General features: G+C 46.7%; 1 protein-coding gene across 2 annotated transcripts in view; it reads right to left on the reverse strand.

Annotated features, from left to right (window-relative positions):
• BPTF (bromodomain PHD finger transcription factor) overlaps nt 1-20,021 on the reverse strand; it is a 3,500,764-nt gene that overhangs the window by 918,532 nt on the left and 2,562,211 nt on the right. For both annotated transcript variants that reach the window (XM_044085088.1, XM_044085087.1), the window contains one exon: nt 4,268-4,432. In XM_044085088.1, the coding sequence (XP_043941023.1) occupies nt 4,268-4,432 (165 nt within the window). The remainder of the gene's footprint in view (nt 1-4,267; nt 4,433-20,021) is intronic.

Here is a 20,021-nt window from a genome sequence, read left to right on the forward strand (position 1 = left end):
TGGATCTCTGACAAGAGGTCTTAGAAGAAAAGTTCATTTCAAAAAGGCCTTAAAAAATTTGAGTTAAGCAAAAAAAGTCAGTTTTTCTCCTAAGTGAACACTTCCAATCTGTACCTTAACTGTTGAGAAACTAGCACTTTCCTGAAATAGCCTTGCCAAAAGTCCAAGACAGATGATAATGCTGCTGAAAAAGGATCCCAGCCTTTGGAGGATACCCAGACAGCAAACCTCTTCCATTTGCTTTTGTAAACCTTCCATGTGTTTGGTTTCTGTGACGATGACAAAATCTGAATAACTACAGCAGAAAACCTGGTAACACTGGCCATCACTGGAAATGGAGGAACCAAGTGGTTAATCTCAAGACTTTTAAATCTTAGTGAGGCTGTTTGGCTGGGTGGAATAGAAGCTCTGGAAGAGGGTCCAGTACCCTGGGAGAGTGTTTCAGAGGAGGCCAGAGCTAGGGAAACAAGATATGTTGCAGCTAGAAGGGGGCAATGAGAGTCACTGTGGATTTTGCACCTTATAGTTTTCTGTATAAACTTAGTTACAAGCAGAAAAGTCTGAAAAGCGTACAGGAGACCTTGGAGGCCAACTATGAGCTACAGCATCCCTCGATGGCTGTCCATCTGGGAGGATCAGGGCAAAGTAGCTGCTGCACTTTGTGCTCAGGTATGACACTAAAAGGTCACTACATGGCTGACCTCAGTGACTAAAAATCATAGCTGCCACTGACTGTTTGAGGGACCACTAATGAGATAGAAGGATGGACCTGCTCAGTTTTTCCAACAAGTCACTGGATATCTCCAGGATGTACACTGCCACCAGAAAGCATTGAGAAGACAATGCCCACTGTCACACCTTCAAAACTTTGCAGTATAACAGGTATGAGTGGGTTTCTCCTTGCTTGGTGACATACCAGACCACTGCCATATTGTCCATCTACATGGATAACCTTGACCTTCGTTCCAAAAAGAGCTAAACTATTGAAGAGAGCACTGAAGAAGAATGTCTTAAAGCTCTCTGCAAAGTCACAGAGATGCATCCAGATGTGCCAGCAATAGCACTTGTCAGTGCCTGCTGCCCTCAATGATAAAGCAACTACACTGGAAAGCAAACAGACGCACTGAACATTGAAGAGTAGATAGCTGGGACGCTACAGTTTTTGGCAGCAGGCAGGTCACCTGACAGGGATTTGGAGTTCCTTAGTCAAATCCCTCTAGAAATAAGTAATGTCAGTGAGACAATTCAGCACAGGAAGTGCAACTATCATTGAGGCATAGGTCCATATCACAAACTTGTTTAATACTCTAGATTCCCTGTTAGGGGGATAGGCAGAGGTGCTCTCCTCTGAGTGCTCCTTTTTAGTGGTTACTGCAACCACCATGGCATCTATCGGGAGATCCTTGCACACATGGGTTCTGTTCCTGTGGACTATCAAAATTTTATACGGTTTCCTGGGAATAGTCTCTACCACATCTTTTTCCTTCCAAGCCCACTGAGAGTCCAAAGCAATGAGCTTATAAGTGGGCAGGACCACTCAGGAGGAGGAGGAGCCAGCCCTGAAAGACTAGATGAACACGGAATCCTCTGGTAAGGGGGCTACAGTGAACAAGACTCTCTCTGCTTCAAAATTAGAGGATGTCTCTGAAGGAGAAGTCTTCCAGAGGGGACCTTGGGGATCCTTCTCTCCTTTCTTAAAGTTGGTATCTTCATGGAATGACTCCTGAGAAGAGTCAATATTCCTCCTTTCCCAAGCCAGTTTCCCATGAACTTCCCTGGTGGAAGTTCCGGAGAAGGCCCTGAACTGGAAGTGGAACTCACCAAATGAGAGCCCTCAAGGATTAAAGAGGGTGGCTGTCCCTCTTTGGTAGGATGAGTGGAAACAGTAACAACAGGATGTGATGGAGGTTGAGAAGCTGCCAAATGGGTATGAGATAACTCCTTCCTTTACTTAGACAGAACCCTGTCAAACACCTTGAAACCTGAAGCCGAGAACAGTGCTGAGGAAGGCCTCTTGAAACCCAAAGAGACCAAAGGAACTTCCCTGGTCTGATCCAACTAGGCTCTAATGTCTGCTTCAAAGCCAAGCTGTCAAGGTCCAAAGCAACCAGATGGCAATGAAGAAACCAAAGCAACTTTGGAGTTGACCTCAGCCCGAGCCTTTCAGCTCAGAGAGACTTTGTGATTTGAAGAAGCCAGAGTCAAAAGGGTGAGGCAAACAGTCTGAGTCGAAGCTGACCAAGCTTTCGATTCCGACAAGGAACTTTTGCAGGTGTCACTCAGAACTGTGTGCATCAGTCGGACTGGAGAAGGAGGCATCAATAATGGAGATGTTGAGACCTGACCCTATCTGAATCTGTGTCTGGAGAAATTTTCACATCATCCTATCAATGTTTGTTTCCAAAAGTCTCCTTGACTATCGAATGGACCTGAACAAAGATGCCACCGAGGGTGGTCTAGAGATTCAGTGGGTCGGTCTGTCCTGTAAAATAAGAGAGTGGGGACGAGGACTGGCTGGCTCTGGCAAAATAACAAAAAACAAAAAACAAAAAAAAAAAAAACAGCAGGGTTGAGATTGTCCTGCCTGGTGGTACAATCACAATCTTGGAGTCTTTAGCTAAAGGCCAGAAGGACCTGACATATCCATGGATCTCTTTCGTGATTCTTCCTTTATTTTTCTTCTACTTTTTCATCCGCTCTACGTACTCCTTTCTTCAGTTGACTTACATTTGTCTGGCCTATTCACAAAAAGAGAAGCCGAAGCAGAAGTTACAGATGTTGAATCTCCCTCTTGGGCAGGCAGAAAACCCTTGAGCACTAATTTGTTCCTCCTGTCTACAAGAACCTTAGTTCCAAAGGAAGTGTAGGACTTGCATTCAATGTCTGTGACCAACGCCTAAACAGTACACACAAAGGGTGTGTGGGAATCTCCTGCCTGCAAGTACATTTTTTTTTAAATCCAGAGGCCTTGTCAGACATTATCACCACAGCAACAAGAGAAAAACAGCAACAATCACAGCATGCAATCTCAAAGGTGAAAGACCTGTACCTTAAAACTAACCATCACAAACTACTATACAGCAAAAGGTAGCAAGGGAGGAAACAATTTTTTTTGTGTAGGAGAGGAAGTAACTCCCAAAAATGTTAAGAAAGCTTAGAAGGCTAAGCTATAACAACTGCCTAAGGAAAACTAACAGTAACACTACAGAATGTAAACAGAATGAAAGCTCTTCGGGAAAAAAAGACTGGAACAAAAAATAATGCACTTAACGGAAAGATGAGCACTGAGCCCTCAGAATCATGTCTCGACCATAAAGAAAGCGAACGAGTTCTGATATGTGGTAGGGAGATGAGGGGATTATGTATGGGGTAGAAGCCTGAGCCCAAGTTCAAACAGAGTGAAAAAGGCATTAAGGTTGGATCTGATTGGATCCTGTAAGCCATCTGTCCAGTTGGAGAGAAAAGACAACATCTGATGACATTTCATTGAAAATATATATCACTAAATCACAATTTATTGAAAAGTTCATACACGGTAAATACAGAAAATATACCTCCAAAAGCAAGATCCCCTGTATCCCCCTTATCATTCCTTACTTAAGTGTACTAATTCCATAATTGCATACCCAAGGAGAAAGACTGAATCAGTGACAGTGCATAAACACACACTATATGCCCTACATCCTGCATGAGCATGTGTGTGACATACAGTGCATACAAGATCTAAAGGCTTTGGTATACTGGCTGGAAGTATGGGCTATCCTTGGCAGGAGATCCTTAAGGTTACAAATACTGAAAGAGTGATATAGAAGGACAGCAGCTGATAAGTAGGAAGATCATCACCTTTATATCAAAGTATCCCTGCAGTGGCTAACACTCGTTTGAGATGTACACTAGCCCAAGGAATTACTATTGCAAAACTCCACCTCAAATTAAAGTCTAGAGAATCAATTCCACCCAAGCAGCACATGAGATAAAATGTATTACTCTGAAGAAAATAAAAAAAATCAAAATAGCGCTGTAATAATTTCTGAATATAAAACATATTTTTAAAAAAAAATCACACAAATACACTATATCAGCTTTACTGCACAATTTTACAGGATAGCAAATATGCTTGATTCTGGGATAGAAAAATACCTACAGCACACATAAAACAAATGACCAAAAGGTGCATTTCTCACCCCTCCCTTACAAAAAAATAATTTAGAGTACCACAAAATAATAATGACACACAAAACATCCTTAGTATTATGTATTTCCATACCTCCTTGGGTTGCTGGAACATTAAGAGTGACAATTTTGCTATTGGCAGGGAGTGGAAGCTTGGCAGTGATCACTTTACCTGCCATGGTTGCTGGATTCCCTGTAATCTGCAGCGTCTGACCTGAAGTAACAATGGTTGCAGCTGAAGTGGTGACTGCGCTGCTGGCTAGAAAAAAAAATGTATACATTTATATATATAAAAAACACAGTAACAACTCAGAAGATTCAAAACTGATATTAGCTGTTACAATTTTAAATATATGTATGCATTTAAAAGTTGTCTAGCATGCAAAAATGACTGTGAATAGGAGAAGAAAAAAAAAAAAAAAAAACAATTAAAACCAGTGGAAATATTCTAAGAACACTGTCCAGCTTTTATAAAATCCTTTCACTAAAACATCTTCAAACTGGGGATGAACTGTTAACAGCTAAAGAACAGGAAAATAAAACCAACCAACCAAATTATTGTTCTGTATAATTAAGACAGTGGGATCGGCCGTGGTGGTGCAGTGCTTAGCACTGTTGACTCACAGCAAAAGGTTCTCCAGTTCGATTTTCAGCTGGAGCTCCTTCTGTGCGGAATCTGTATGTCCTCCTTGTGGTCGAGTGAGCTTTAAAGACATGCAGGTAAGTGTATGTGTGAGCCTTCTGTGAAGGCTGAGCTCTGGGCTGGCAAGTCGACACCGTAAAAACACCACTGCTAATCAATCTGCGGACCGCTGTGATCTGCTGTGGCGACCACAACCGTGAAAAGCCGAAATGCATTGCTTTATAAATTAAGCCAGTGTCACAATCAGAATGTGGGCTAAGTAGTCTTTATTGATCATCAAATGTTGTTTCTGCATTCCTTGCAAAGCACCTTCTTTTATTAACATTGATTATTATGGTGCATCTGACTAAGGTTTTTTTTGTCTTCAAGGGTTAAAGCTTTGCAAAAACCCAACAGCAGCTTAAAAAAAGTAACAACAACTCTTTTTAACAGCAAGTCTAGCAAAGCCCTGATAATGACCAAGCAACATAAGTTTGAATAGCAGCAGAAGTGCCTGAAGAAGCTGGCATGCAGGGACAGGAATGAAAAGGCTGTTTGTTCGCCTCTCTTTGGTGGGGTAGGAGAATGGTGAACATGCTGGGGAGGTGGCCTAAAGTCCAGCGTTGTCAGTGATTAGATTGGAAGTACATGAGACAGGCAGTGGGGTAGGCATGTGGACTGGCATCCAGGAATGGGAAGTTTCAACACAGAGTTGTGGTAGTCCCCACACATCCATATGCAGTTCTCTGAAGTAAACTAATGCATCTACAGGGAATTAGAGCAGTGTACAGAGACAGTCTCAGAATTATTTGACCCCAAAATCTTTGAAACAGTGAATATTTATACAATGCCACAAATGGAAATTTAGATTCCAAGAGATTGTCATTTTAGAAGAGGATTGCAATTGACAGCTATGGCTGACAACACTGAAAATGTAAACTGGCATACAAGCCTTTGTACTGGGTTGCTACATCGGTATAATGGTAGACCTTAAAGATCAAGTGCAAAGATTTGTTACCTTTTCTTTTTGGTATAATTATGCTCTTAACGTGTAAAGTGGGCTTTCTTATTCTAAAATGTGTAGTTTTTACTGATATTTATTAAGTTTAATTAAAAAGAAGTTATGTACTCACCATAACGTTACATCTGAGTAGGTACTTCATTTGTCTGCAACCTGTAGGTATCGGATCCGACCTCGGATCCGAGCCGGCAGCTTTACTAGCTAAAAGATCAGAGCTCCTGGCTCCTCCCCTTACCCATAATCCCCTGCTACATGCTCCCTTTCCTCAAATCGAGTTTAATTAATCTAACAACCAAGACCCTCGACAGAGGACCAAAGTAATGCCTAAACGCATGAAACAATCTCAATCATGATCAGGAACCACGATAATGGTTAGGGGGCATGGAGGGGGGGGGTCGGTTGCAGACAAATGAAGTACCTACTCAGATGGAACGTTATGGTGAGTACATAGCTTCTTTATCTGAAGTAGTTACTTCATTTGCTCTGCAACCTGTGGGACAGAGTCCCCAGCTACCTAAAAACCTTGGGAGGCCCTCAAGGAAGGATATTCCGAAGCACCGCGGAGCCAAAGGAAGCCCTACTCCTGGATATCATATCCAATTTATAATGAGAAATGAATGTATGAGAAGAGGACCAAGTAGCTGCTGAACATATGTCGTCCAGGGGAAACCTGGACCAGAAGGCTGCTGAAGTGGCTATGGATCGGGTTGAGTGGGCATGGACTCCGATAGGAGCAGGTTTACCTGAGGCTACATACGCATGAATGATGCACTGTGAAATCCAATTTGCTAAGGTAACTTTGGTAATAGCTCTACCAAGAGCGGATTTGGCAAAGGACACAAACAATTGATCAGCCTTGCGAGTATCCTTCATCCTGTGCAAGTAAAAGCGTAGTTGTCTATGTACATCCAACTTGTGCAATTTGTATTCCCCTTTGTTCTGAAAGTTGGGAAAGAACACTGGTAAATTAATTGACTGATTAATATTCGACTCTGAAGCTACCTTTGGTAAGAAGGAAGGGTTAGTCCTGAGAGACACTCTATCTCTATGAAAGATTAGATAAGGGGGTTTCATGCAAAGGGCTTGAAGTTCCGAAACCCTCCTGACTGAAGTAATAGCAACTAGAAAGGCTGTTTTCCATGATAAGAACTTTAATGGAACTGAGGCGGCAGGCTCAAAAGGTGGGCTTGTCTGTAAAACCAAAGTTAGATCCCATGGTGGGACCGCATTCTTAACTGGTGGTTTCAATAGAAAAATACCTTTCAAGAAGGTTCTGCATATCTTCGCAGAAGCTAAAGATCCCAGCCCATCCCCTACATGAAAATGGGAAATGGCTGCCAATTGTACTTTAACTGTAGATGCACTGGCTCCTTGATGAAAATGTGTGACAGAAAATCAAGAACCGCCAGAATAGGGACGGTAAAGGGATCTAAGCCCTTGTCCTTAGCCCAGACAGAAAAACGCTTCCACTTACTACTGTAAATTTTCCTGATAGCAGGCTTGTGAGCGGCTACCAGAATGGCCTTTACTGGTGATGAGATGCCGGGAGTTATTGCCATCACTGGAACTGGATCAACCAAGCCGCGAGCTTGAGGTTTACCAGGTTCGGGGGTTGCACTCCCGCAGGATGCGAAATCAGATCCGGAATGGGATCTAAGATCCATGGAGGAACTACACTGTAAGACCGCAGACAAGGGAACCAGATCTGGCGAGGCTAGAATGGGGCTATGAGGATAATCCTGCTCCCCAACTGACGTGCTTTCTGAATGAACTTCGTCATAAGAATAAGGGGGGGATAAGCACAGAGGAGACCGGGTAGCCAAGCATGAACCAGAGCGTCTCTGGGGCTCTCCCCTGGTGGGGAAAGTATCGCGAAAAACTCGCTGCACTTTGTGTTTGACGGAGAAGTGAAAAGATCGCAGCAAGGTAGACCCCATTTGAGGAAGATCTGTTTCGCAACTGATGGTTTCAGAGACCACTCGTACGGTGTGAGGATCACGCGACTCAGTTTGCACGCCAGAATGTTGGACCGACCCGGAATGTGCGTTGCTACCAAAAAGTGGTTGGTGGATATCTCCCACTCCCAAACTCTCATAGCCTCCCGACAAAGGGGATAAGATCTGGTCCCTCCCTGTTTGTTTATGTACCAGACTACCACCATGTTGTCTGTTTGAACTGCAATAGTCCCTAGAGGAAGAAGGTCGTGGAGAGCTTGCAACACCAGAAGCACCGCCTTCATCTCCAGGACATTGATATGCAAAGCGGTCTCTAAGGGGGTCCACGTGCCTTGGACGGTTCTGCCCAAAGAATGCCCCCCCACCTGAGGCGAGAAGCATCCGTGGTCAACGTGGCTTGGGGCGGAGGCATCACGAAGGTTCTCCCTTCCCGCAGCTCCCGTGAGCGAAGCCACCAGAGGAGGGAGTCCCTGCAAGCCCTGCTCAGGGGAATAGGGGTGTTCAATGGATGTAGCAACAGAGACCATTGGACTTGAAGGGTCCATTGCAAAATCCTCATTCGTAGACGCGTGTGTAGGCAAGGACTGATTGCCACCGCCATAGAGCCTAGTGCTCTCAGGACTAACTCTGCCGACAGAGCCGGGTTCCGAAGGAGGGCTATAACCTGACATGACAAACTGTTCACCCTGTCTGAAGTTAGTAGGGTCCGAGAGAGGCGAGTATCCAATTTGGCCCCTATAAATTCCAGATCCTGCACAGGATGAAGAAAGGACTTTTGAAGGTTTATCGAAATGCCCAAACTCTGGGCAAGAGTTAGAGCATAATCCCTGGCAGCACACAGTTGATGCCTGTTGGAGGCGGTGAGGAGCCAGTCGTCCAGGTATGGAAAGACCTGAATGCCCTGGAGTCTCAGGTGGGCTGCAACCACTGCCATGACCTTGGTGAACACCCTGGGGGCTGAGGTGAGGCCGAACGGAAGAACCCTAAATTGATAATGACTGGCTCCCAGCCGGAAGCGGAGAAACCTCCTGGATCGTCTGTCCATCAAAATGTGGTAGTATGCATCTTTGAGGTCTATGGAGCACATCCAGTCATTCTCCCGAAGGAGGAGGAGAATTGATTGAAGAGTGACCATCCAGAATTTCTCTTTGGGAATGGACAGGTTCAGGGAAGAAAGATCTAGAATCGGTCTTAAGTCCCCCGTCTTTTTTGGCACTAAAAAGAACCTGGAGTAATAGCCCAATCCGAACTGGTCTGGCGGGACGTGCTGGATGGCTCTTTTTTCTAGCAGCTTCGAAATCTCTGAAGCTGTCGCCTCCCTTTGATCGAGTGGGACATCGGGGAGGCGCTTCATGGGGGGGGGAGATTTAGGAAGGGAATGGAATAACCTCTGGATATGATTCGGAGCACCCTGGATATGATTCGGAGCACCCATCGATCCGTCGTGATGGACTCCCAATTTAGTAGGTGCTCCGACAAACGCCCCCCAACTGCCTCCAGAGAGGGACAGTCGGGTAAGCCCTCAGGGCTGTTGCGCGGGCCTGTCCGAGAACGGTTCTCTAGACCTGAAGTTACGCGGCCCCCCCTCTGCCTCTGGGCCGGCGTCCACCTTGTCCTCCTCTGCCTCTGAAGGACGAGGGGTCCGAAGCTGGGCAGGACTGCTGAGACTTCTGGAACCACATCTTCTTTTGTCCCCTTTGATTCCTGGAAAAGGATCATTGGGGATTAGAGAAGTGGACCCCGATGGCAGACAGCGTCTTCCCGTCCTTTTCGCTTTGGACCAGCGTCTCGCGGACGGTCTTGCCAAAGAGCGAAGAACCATCAAAGGGCGCATTCGCGAAGGACGCCTTAAAGGGTTCCGCAAAAATCACAAAGGCGCTGCCAGGCGTGACGCTGCAAAACGACCCCTGCTCCGTTAGCTCTAGCAGCTCCCTCCGTAGCATGGGAGAGTAGCTGCACAGACGTGTTAGATATAGACTTTAGAGTGGCCATACAAGTCGAAAAAGTCCTCTTATCCTCGACCGTCATGGACTCTGGTGGAGCTGCAGCGTATTCCTTTATTAGGTCTCGCTGGAGTCTGATGATGTGTGCCATGTAGTTCAGCGCCCTTACAGAGAAGGTGGCTGAAGTGAACACCCGCTTCCCAATGCGGTCCAACGTCCGAGATTCCTTATCCGGAGGATGGACCGAGGAACTCTCCTGTGCGAGTTCCTTCTTTGTGGCAGCCGCCACCAACATGGCATCCACAGGTGAACCCTTAGACCAGGCCTGCCTATCAGGGGGAGGGCTAAGAATTTTATCTGGCCTTCTTGGAATTGGCTCCACGGTGTCCGGCTCCTTCCATGCCCTGGTAGTAATTAAGTCTACCAGGGGGTCAGCCGGGGACACCCAGGAGATAGACGGGCCTGCCTCAAACGCCTCAAAAAACACGGACTCGTCCGAGGAAAGTTTTTGGGCAGACCACCCCCCTCTAATTCGCAACATTTCCATGATGTCTCCAAAGGAGACAAGGAGACATCCTCAGGGGGTGACCTTGGGGAACCTTCCCCTTCATCCAAATCCGTGTCTTCCATGAGGGACCAGGTGCCTCCTTTTACACTTCCGTTTGCGAGGAACCTCCTCAGTGGGACTATCCGAGGAGGGCTCACCTACGGGGTCCTGGTCCTCTAAGGGAACTAACTGGAGGGTCGGGGCAGGCTGTCCCAGTGGTCGGATGATGGAGGATACACCCAAATGCATAGGGAGAGCAGGAGGATCCATCGCCCGGACCGGGGATCTGGAAGGTCTCGACAGAACCCTCTCCACTACATCAAACGCCGAAGGCGAGCCGCTCTCCCCAGGCTCCGAAAGCAGCCTCCCCGGCTCCAAAGTAGGGATCGGTGTCGGAGCTGATGCGGTCGGATCCGAGAGGGAAGTGTGCTCCGACCTGAACGGCGCCGAAGACACACCCACTCGTACAGATCCGACGCTCGGCTCTCGGCACCGAGAGCTAGGATCCGACACACTCGAGGGTACAGTTGGCGTCGAAGTTACCGGAACTATCGGCGCTGACAACTCCCCGGTTCCGAAAGGGCCCAGATCAGATGACTCCGAAACTCGAAAACGGGTTGGAGAAGGAGCTATCGGGGCAAAAAGAGGGGCTGCTCTCCCCCCTGAGGGGGGAGGGAGGCCGGAGCACCCCCATCTGCATCTGAGTCTGCAAAAATCGACGCATCATCCGATCCATGTCCGCGTCGGTCAGGCTTCTTGTAGATCTAGAAGAGGTCGTCGAGGTGGGCCGGGAGGGCCGCCTCGACAACCTTGAGGGAGACTGGTCCTCCTCCTCCGGCTCCGGCGAGAAACAAGGTGAATAGAGCCAAGAGGGTGAAGATCCGGAAGCCCTCATAGAGGAACTAGCAACTTTAGATGGGGCTGAGGGATAAGTCTCAGCCCGCCTCTTGTGGCTTCTATGTTTCTCCTTTTCTTTATGCCTCTTCTCTCTGGTAGAGGCAGAAGAGTCCCCTGAACCCTGCACAGAAGAGGGAGGTTGAGTCCCAGGCAGAGTCGGGGGATCTAAAGGCACGGGGGGCTGCAGTAGCAGCCTGTGCCTTAGAGGGAGAGGAAGAAGAAGTGTCCTGCGGTAACAAACCTGCCAGGATCAACTTGTTCTTCCTATCCCTGATGGCCCGGGGGTTGAATGCTGCAAATATCTGGCAGCTGGTGGACAAGTGGGCCTCCCCCAGACACAAAACGCACTGAGTGTGGCCATCAGCTGGGGAAAGTTTATGGCCACACTCAGTGCATTTAGAAAAAAACGGCTTTGGGCCCTTCAGCCATCACACTAAATACACCCACACACTAAGGGGAGGGAAACACAAAAAATAAGCTAAATTTTACCATAAAAAATTTAAACTAAGGCTATCACTCGATGATTGAGGACTAAATCAAACACACACACTACCTAAAAATCAACTTTTCTCTGACTTTTTGAAATATAAACTGGAACGTTCTCACCCACGCCTTAGGAGCTCTTCACTAGAAGCTTCTTTCAGCCACGGCAAACGAGATCTGAGGAAAGGGAACATGTAGCAGGGGATTATGGGTAAGGGGAGGAGCCAGGAGCTCAGATCTTTTAGCTAGTAAAGCTGCCGGCTCTGATCCGAGGTCGGATCCGATACCCACAGGTTGCAGAGCAAATGAAGTAACTACTTCAGATCTGGTGTTTCTATTTAACGCACACTGAACAACTGTCCAGTTACTTTCAGATTCCATGTCATCTAGCCCCATCTTCTGATGATGCATTAGAGTGTGAAACAGTTCTGTAGTGGGTTAGCATGATGTCTGCAGCAGATTTTATTACAAAGTCACCTTTTTATTACAAAGTCACCTGTGTACCTCACAATCAGTTAGTCAGACAATAAGTCAATAAATACACAGTTATATTCAAGTGGATAGTAACAAATTAGCTGGAATAGGAAAAGAGTCTTAGTAAGGTGTATTGTGCTTGGGAAACTGTAATACAACAAATGTAAACAAATAAATCATTGTCTACGAATTGACTGGCTGATCATTTTTAGTAAGAAAACTACGAATGTATGAATCATATACATTCTGGATTTGTCTAGAACATCAGTTAAGAAGAAGAAAAAAAAAACAGAGAGGAAAAAAAACATAGGAGAGTGAAGATTTTTAACATCTTTGAAAGTTGGTTAAAACACTGCACTGTTGAAGAGACAGCAGCACACCTCGCAACTTCTTTGAGAATTCTGGGTAAATCTAAAAATAACGGGAGGACAAAGGAGCAAATCTGTGAAAGTTTTTTAAGGTACGTATCTACTTTATTAAAAAGTTAATTGAACAGATTTTGCATCAGCATACACCAGGATAAATTATATCCCTAAATTTGAACTAATACCTATCCACACCTTACAACTCATCTCCCATCTTCACTCACTTCTTTACTTCTATCAAATGTTCTCCCCCCTGGTTTTCTCTCTACATATTCCACAAGTCTGCTTTTCCCTCACTTTATACTGCAATTACTGCTTGTATTAAACTGGCAAAATTTCTCTAAATAGTAAATCGTCATATAACTCATATTGAGAAGTTATGTACTTACCATAACGTTCCATGTTAGTTGTCTTCTTCTCGCCTTCTTTCTTGCTGGATGGGTTCGGAGCCAAACCTCGGCTACAACTCGGCCTAATACTAAAGCTTGCGAGCTATTTTTACTGGCTCGAGGCTATGCTATGTCCCATAATGCTAGGCGTCATATACCTAGATCTCATTTGATAGCTAACACTATGGACATATATGTCCCACCACAACAGAGAATAATCCACCTAATCATAGATACAAAAAAAAATATATATATATATATATATATATATATATATATATATATATATATAAACCCCTCTGGAAGAGCTAGCAAAAAAGAGGGAGCAAGGGAGCTAGCTGGGGATATAACTGAGGGGGCAATAACTCTCACAAGGTACTCTAGATCTTCCCAGGCTAGGGGGATGGAAGGTGGGCCGCAAAAAGAAGGCGAGAAGAAGACAACTAACATGGAACATTATGGTAAGTGCATAACTTCTCAATGTTAAGTTGTCAATCTTGCCTTCATTCTTGCTGGATGGGACAGCGTCCCTAGCCCCTAAATCCTGGGTGGCTCAATGGAACAAACTCTTGAGTACAGTGGAACCAAAATCAGCCCGACTTCTGGAGGCCATATCGAGCTTGTAATGAGAAATGAAGGTATGAGGAGTGGCCCAAGTGGCCGCTGCGCAAATGGAATCCATCAGCAATCTTGCCTGAAAGGCTATTGAAGAAGCTAAGGCTCTGGTTGAGTGGGCTCTAGGCTTAGTAGGAAGTTCCCTGTTCCTCAACTGATAGACCAACATGATAAGACAGGACAACCACCTGGACAAAGTTACCTTAGAGACTTGGTTGGCCTTGCTTCCCTTCCGCATAAGACAGGAAGAGCTGGTTTGATTTTCTCATCTGCTTAGTTCTATCCAGGTAGAAGCGTAATTGACGGTGAACGTCCAAACAATGTAACTTTCGTTCAGCTCTATTGGTGTAATTTGGGAAGAAGACTGGAAGATCTATGGTCTGATTCAGATTTCTCTCTCAGATTATTTTGGGTAAAAAAGATGGATTAGTCCTAAGTGACACTCTGTCTTTGTGAAAAACAAGATAAGGAGGGTGAACGCAAAGGGCTTGAAGTTCCGAGACCCGTCTTGCTGAGGTGATGGCTACTAAGAAGAGTGTTTTCCACGAGAGCAACCTCAACGAACAAGAAGCCGCCGGCTCAAAGGGAGGAAGAATTAAAGACGACAGTACCAAATTTAAGTCCCACGGTGGGGGAGGATCCTTAACTGGGGGCCTAAGTAAAAGGGTTCCTTTTAAAAAGGCTTTGCAAAGTTTGTGGGACATGATGCTGGTCTCTGACAAGCCAACATGGAAATTTGCAATAGCTGCCAGTTGAACTCTGATGGTAGCTGAGGAGGAGCCCAATCGAAAGAGTTCTGCTAGAAACTCAAGATCTGTCTGGACAGGAGCCGTAAAGGGGTCCACGTGTTTTCCCCCTGCCCAGAAAGAGAAACGCTTTCATTTGCTAGCATAAGTCTTTCTGGTAGTAGACTTGTGAGAAGCGAGGATGATATCACAAACTGGTTGAGAGATAAGGGGAAGCCTGGCTAGGGTTGGAAGTGGAGCAACCAAGCTGTGAGGTTGAGAGATCGAAGGGACTGATGCAGCCCGCCTGATTGATGGGGTCAGAAGATCTGGCACTGGGTCCAGATGCCAGGGCTGCTCCAGTAGATGGCGTTGCAGGAACGGAAACCAAACTTGTCGAGGCCAGTAAGGGGCAATGAGTATCATCCTGGCTCTCAAGGCAGTCGCTTTCTGGATTAATTGAGTAATCAAGGGAAAGGGGGGGAATGCATACAGAAGACCCCGGGGCCAATCATGAACTAGAGCGTCTCTGGGGAGTAGACCTGGGAGAGGAAAGAGGGTGAAGAAGTCTGGGCACTTGCTGTTTAGAGGTGTTGCAAAAAGGTCGCAGCAAGGTTGACCCCACCTTCTGAAAATTCTTTCCACTACTATCTGGTTGAGAGACCACTCGTCAGGCATGAGAATGGCTCTGCTCAGTCTGTCCGCTATGATGTTGGACTTCCCAGGAATATGCGTTGCTACCAGAAACCGTTGAGAAGAGATCACTCATTGCCAAAGTCCAAGTGCTTCTCGACATAGGGGGTAGGATCTGGTTCCGCCCTGCTTGTTGATGTACCACACTACAGACATATTGTCTGTTTGAATTGCAATAATCCCGGTGGGTAGAGAGTCCTGAAGGGCCTGCAACGCTAAAAGTACCGCTCTCATTTCCAAGACATTTATGTGCAAGTGGCATTCGAAGGGTTGCCATGTGCCCTGGACTGTCCTGCCCCGAAAATGCCCCCCCCACCTGATCAGGGAGGCATCCGTTGTCACAGTGGCAACAGGAGGAGGAAGGACCACAGGTCTGCCCTGGAGTACCTGAGGGGAGACCGTCCACCAAGAAAGGTGTCTTTTGCATGACTGAGTGATTAGAATGGTGTGTGACATGGGGAGCTGCTGAAAGGACCACTGGGCAAATTGCATCCACTGCAGGATCCGCATATGAAAATGTGCTAGGGGGAGTAAAGTGATTGCTGCTGCCATGAGACCAAGTGTTTTTAGTACAAATCTGGCTTGAACTCTGGTCTCCTGTAATAGGATCTGAACATGGTTGCGAATGTCTGAAGCTCTTTGTGTGGGTAGTTTTGCTGAGAGCTCCACTGTGTTTAAAACGGCGCCTATGAAGGGTAATAGACTGACAAGGCGACAATGCAGACTTTTCGAAATTTATAGAGATACCTAGTGCGTTGCACGTTTGTACAGCGTAATCCCTGGATTGGAGTAGTCGATGCCTGGTGGTGGCAGTAAGGAGCCAGTCGTCTAAATATGGAAACACCTGGAATCCTTGTCGTCTCAGGCGAGCCGCAACCACTGCCATGCATTTGGTAAACACGCTGGGGGCTGTGGTGAGGCCAAAGGGCAGGGCTCTGAATTGGTAGTGACTGGCTCCCAGCCGGAAGCGGAGAAACCTTCTGGAGCGCCTGTTCATCTTGATATGGTAGTATGCATCCTGAAGGTCTATAGAGCACATCCAACTGTCCTGACCCAGAAAGGGTAGAATGGACTGTAGCGTGACCATCCGGAATTTTGTTCTTTGAACAGACTTGTTTAGCCTGCTGAGATCCAAAATAGGTCTCCAGTCCCCTGTCTTTTTTGGTACCAAAAAGAACTTGGAGTAGATACTGGATCCTTGTTAGTCTGCTGGGACTGGCTGGATGGCCCTTTTTCTTAGCAGCTTTGAAATTTCTAGTGCTGCTAGATCCCTCAGACCAGGTGGAACGTCTGGAAGGGGCCCTTTTGGCTGTTGTGGGGTGTGAGTAAAGGGAATTCTGTAGCCCTCGGATATGATCGACCGTACCCATTTGTCTTGCGTGAGGGAATGCCAGGCTTCTGGGTACAGTGATAGTCTTCCCTCGACTGCCTCCAAAGGTGGACAGTGCTGGAAGGGTTTGTCAGAGAAAGATTCTCTGCTACCCTGATTCTGCATACCCCCCCTGCCCCTCGGGCGGCGTCTATTATTGTTCCCTCCTCTGCCTCTGGAGGGAAGCTCACCACATGCGTCAGGCAGTACTCCCTGAGGTTTGCGGAACCACATTTTCCCACCTTTCTGACCCTTAGGGTATGGTCTAGAAGGGGTAGAAAAACGGACTCCTACGGCAGAGAGAGTCTTGCCTTCCTGCCCACACCTGGTCAATGTATCCTTCACTTGAGGTCCAAACAAGGCAGAACTGTCAAAGGGGGTGTTAGTGAAAGACGCCTTGAAAGGGTCGGCAAAGTTACAAAGCCGCATCCAGGCATGTCTCCTTAGAGCAACGCCCGTGCCTGCAGCCCTACTCGCTCCATCGGCGGCATAGGAGATGAGCCGCATGGAGGAGTTTACAACAGAGTTCAGGGTCCCTAGCTGGGAGTTGATCTTTTCCTGAGACCCCGCAGCTGATGGGTCCTGCAAGGTATCACCTAGTTCTTTGAGAAGGTCTCTCTGAAGACGGGTGAAATGGCACAAATAATTCAGCGAACGCATGGCAAAGGTCGCTGAAGAAAACATCCACTTGCCATACCTATCCATAGTCCTAGATTCCTTATTAGGAGGATGGACAGGAACTGAAGGGTCAGCCAACTCCTTCTTAGTGGCCGCCGCCACCACCATGGCATCAACGGGGACGCCCTTAGTGAGAAATTGCTTGTCCGAAGGGGCTGTAATAAATTTTGTGGGCCTCCGGGGAGATAGTTCCATAGTATCCAGAGCCGTCCACGCCTTCTGAGCCACCACCTCCATGAGTGGGTCGAAAGGCGGGGACACCCAGGAGGTGGAAGGGCGAGAACTGAACAAGTCCAGGTACACCGACTCGTCCTCAGAAGGGTTGAGGGCAGACCAGTTCCCCCTCTGTTTAAGGATTTCTAGGATGTCAGAAAATGAGACATCCTCACAGGGGGACCTTGGGGACCCTTCCGAATCATCCAGGTTGGTGTCAGATGTCACTGACTCCGGGAGTCCACATGCTTCCTCTTGCATGTCCTCTTCCGAGGGGGCTGGCCCGCAGGATCAGGAGAGGCCTCAGAAGAGGAGGATACGCCCAATGGGGAGACCTGGAGCATTGGTTCTCCACGCTTAGGTTCGGGAGGGTAGGCAGAGGCCGAAGCAGGCACCATGGAAGGAGGGGCCGATCGTCGCGCCGGTATAGGAGCCAGCACGCTCCTCATGACCTCAAAGGCACCCCCATCAGGCAGAGAGGAGGGACCCAGCTCCGAAGAGATGAGAGCTCTTCCCGGCACCGAGAGGGACAGCTCCAAGGCCGATGTCGGGGCTGAGCTCACCTGCGCCGACGCTCCGAGAGGGAGAACGGAGTCGGACAAGGGTCCAATGCCACTCGCCCCCTCGGAACCGACGAGGGAGACTCGGCACCTGGAGCGCTCCAAGGAAGGAGCCAATGAAGGGATCGGAGCCGACGAAGGAACTGATAAGGGTGGAATTGGTTCCGACGCCCCCACGGTACCAACCCCGACGGCCTCCGGCTCCAAGCTCGAAGGAATAGTCAGAGGAGGAACTGGAGCAGGCGTTGGGGAAGCCACTGTTTGTTGAGATGGGCTATGCAATAACTGGGCGAGCGCCTGCAACTTCAAAAGCCTACTGACTACCCTCTCGAGGTCGTGGTCCGAAAGCCTGGAAGATCTAGAGGAGTGAGACCTATGGCTCCGCTCCGAAAGCAAAGGGGACTTCGGAGCCGACCTGACCGACTCTAATGAGGGAGATTGGGAGTGCTTTCAGCTTGGAGACGGCTCCGACGCCAAGGTCGGAGCCGACTGAGGCCTCGATGTATCGGTTCCGGCTGGAACCGACGAGGCAGGAGAAGGTCCGCTCGGCGCCGGCTCCGGACATGGAGCCGACGGTTTGGCGGGCTTGGAAGGTTTTCCTGACAGAGGCTTGGTAGGAGAACCTTCGGGCTTCAATAAGCCCCTTAAGATGAGCTTATTTCTGCGCTCCTGCAGGACTCTTGGGCTAAAGGCATGACAGATGGAACAAGAGTCCTGCAGGTGCAGAGGGCCCAAACAATGCACACAAGAAGTGTGACCGTCTGTCAGAGACATCTTCTGACAGCACGAGTCACACTTCTTGAATCCCGATACCTTGGTATCCTTAGACATGATACCACAGGAACGGGACAACAAAGTCTAACAAGTATACAAACACACACACACAACACTTGACAGACACTCTTACAGTTATTACAATAAAACAAAATTCCACACACACACCTAGTAAAGTAACCTGTATAAATCTACTTTACAAACTACTGCAAAAAGGGGGGGGGCCTAACCACCTTAAGGGTGGAAAAGAGTAGGAAAAACTACTAATAAGGGTGAGAAGACTAGTCGGGTGACTACTAACACTATTAGAAAACAATCTAGGAAAAAATACCAATCGAAACTAACTATAATTATCAAATATTTTAAATACGACCTGGAGCCGGTGAAAACGCAACCTAGTAGCTGAAGCGGCAAACGAGATCTGGGTATATGACGCTTAGCATTATGGGACATAGCATAGCCTCGAGCCGGTAAAAATAGCTCTCGAGCTTTAGTATTAGGCCGATTCAGAGCCGAGGTTCGGCTCCGAACCCATCCAGCAAGAATGAAGGCGAGATTGACAACTTAACATCTATTCTTAACTAACGTTTTCATATTATGTCTAATTTTGTATAATTACTTATACAGTATTTGATATTTGTATTATTTTTAAAGATTATAAAATTATTGTTCTTAAAATGTTTTGTAATACTTGGAAGCTTTTCTCCCTGGGTCTCCACTAAAAATGGGCTTATACCCAGAAATCAAATGTCAATAAATAAATCAAGCAATATGCATTTTCTAAACAGGAAGCATGAAACTCAGGTATTATTGACAGACTGCAATTGTCAGCATTTTACCACAGATTCAAAACCTTTACGAAGGACAAGGCACAAATATGAGTAAAAATCAGTGACAGCTGAAAGGTTTGGACACACAACAAAATTAAGTGCTCCTCTGTGGAATTATCAAACTTTAAAACTGTTAAGACACTTCAACATCACACACACTATCACAGTTGTCTACTATGGAATGATTAATTTACTGCATCTTCATTTTCACAGATGCGCAAATTATTCCAAATGTTTTATTTTCAGCACTAATTCCTTCTGGTATAACATACAAACATACTGTATACTAGGTCTGTCATTGAGGTGATTCACACATTGTTTTCTCCCTAAAACTTTGGCAAACAATGACTTATTACTTTTACATCTGTTTTATTACACTGTGCTAAACGCTATACACCTTTACTAAGAATCTTATCCTGTTCCATCTCACTTTTGTTAACTTTCACTTGAATATAGCTGCATTGTTATTTATTTATTTATTGTCTGAGTGAGTGTCTGATTGTGCTGCCTTCTGCTTACTTTGCAATAAAATTTGCTGCAGATGACAGAAAACATGTAACCCACTACAGGACTGCTTCTCCCACCTCCAATACATCATCAGAAGGCGGGGCTGGATGATATGGAATCAGGAATAATTGGACAATTGCTCAACATACAAGCACACAAACACCAGTTTGCTAAACTTAGTAAATGTA

Source organism: Protopterus annectens, chromosome 10.part0 (genome assembly GCF_019279795.1).
Source record: "Protopterus annectens isolate FY-2018-M chromosome 10.part0, PAN1.0, whole genome shotgun sequence".
NCBI classification, from domain to species: domain Eukaryota; kingdom Metazoa; phylum Chordata; order Ceratodontiformes; family Protopteridae; genus Protopterus; species Protopterus annectens.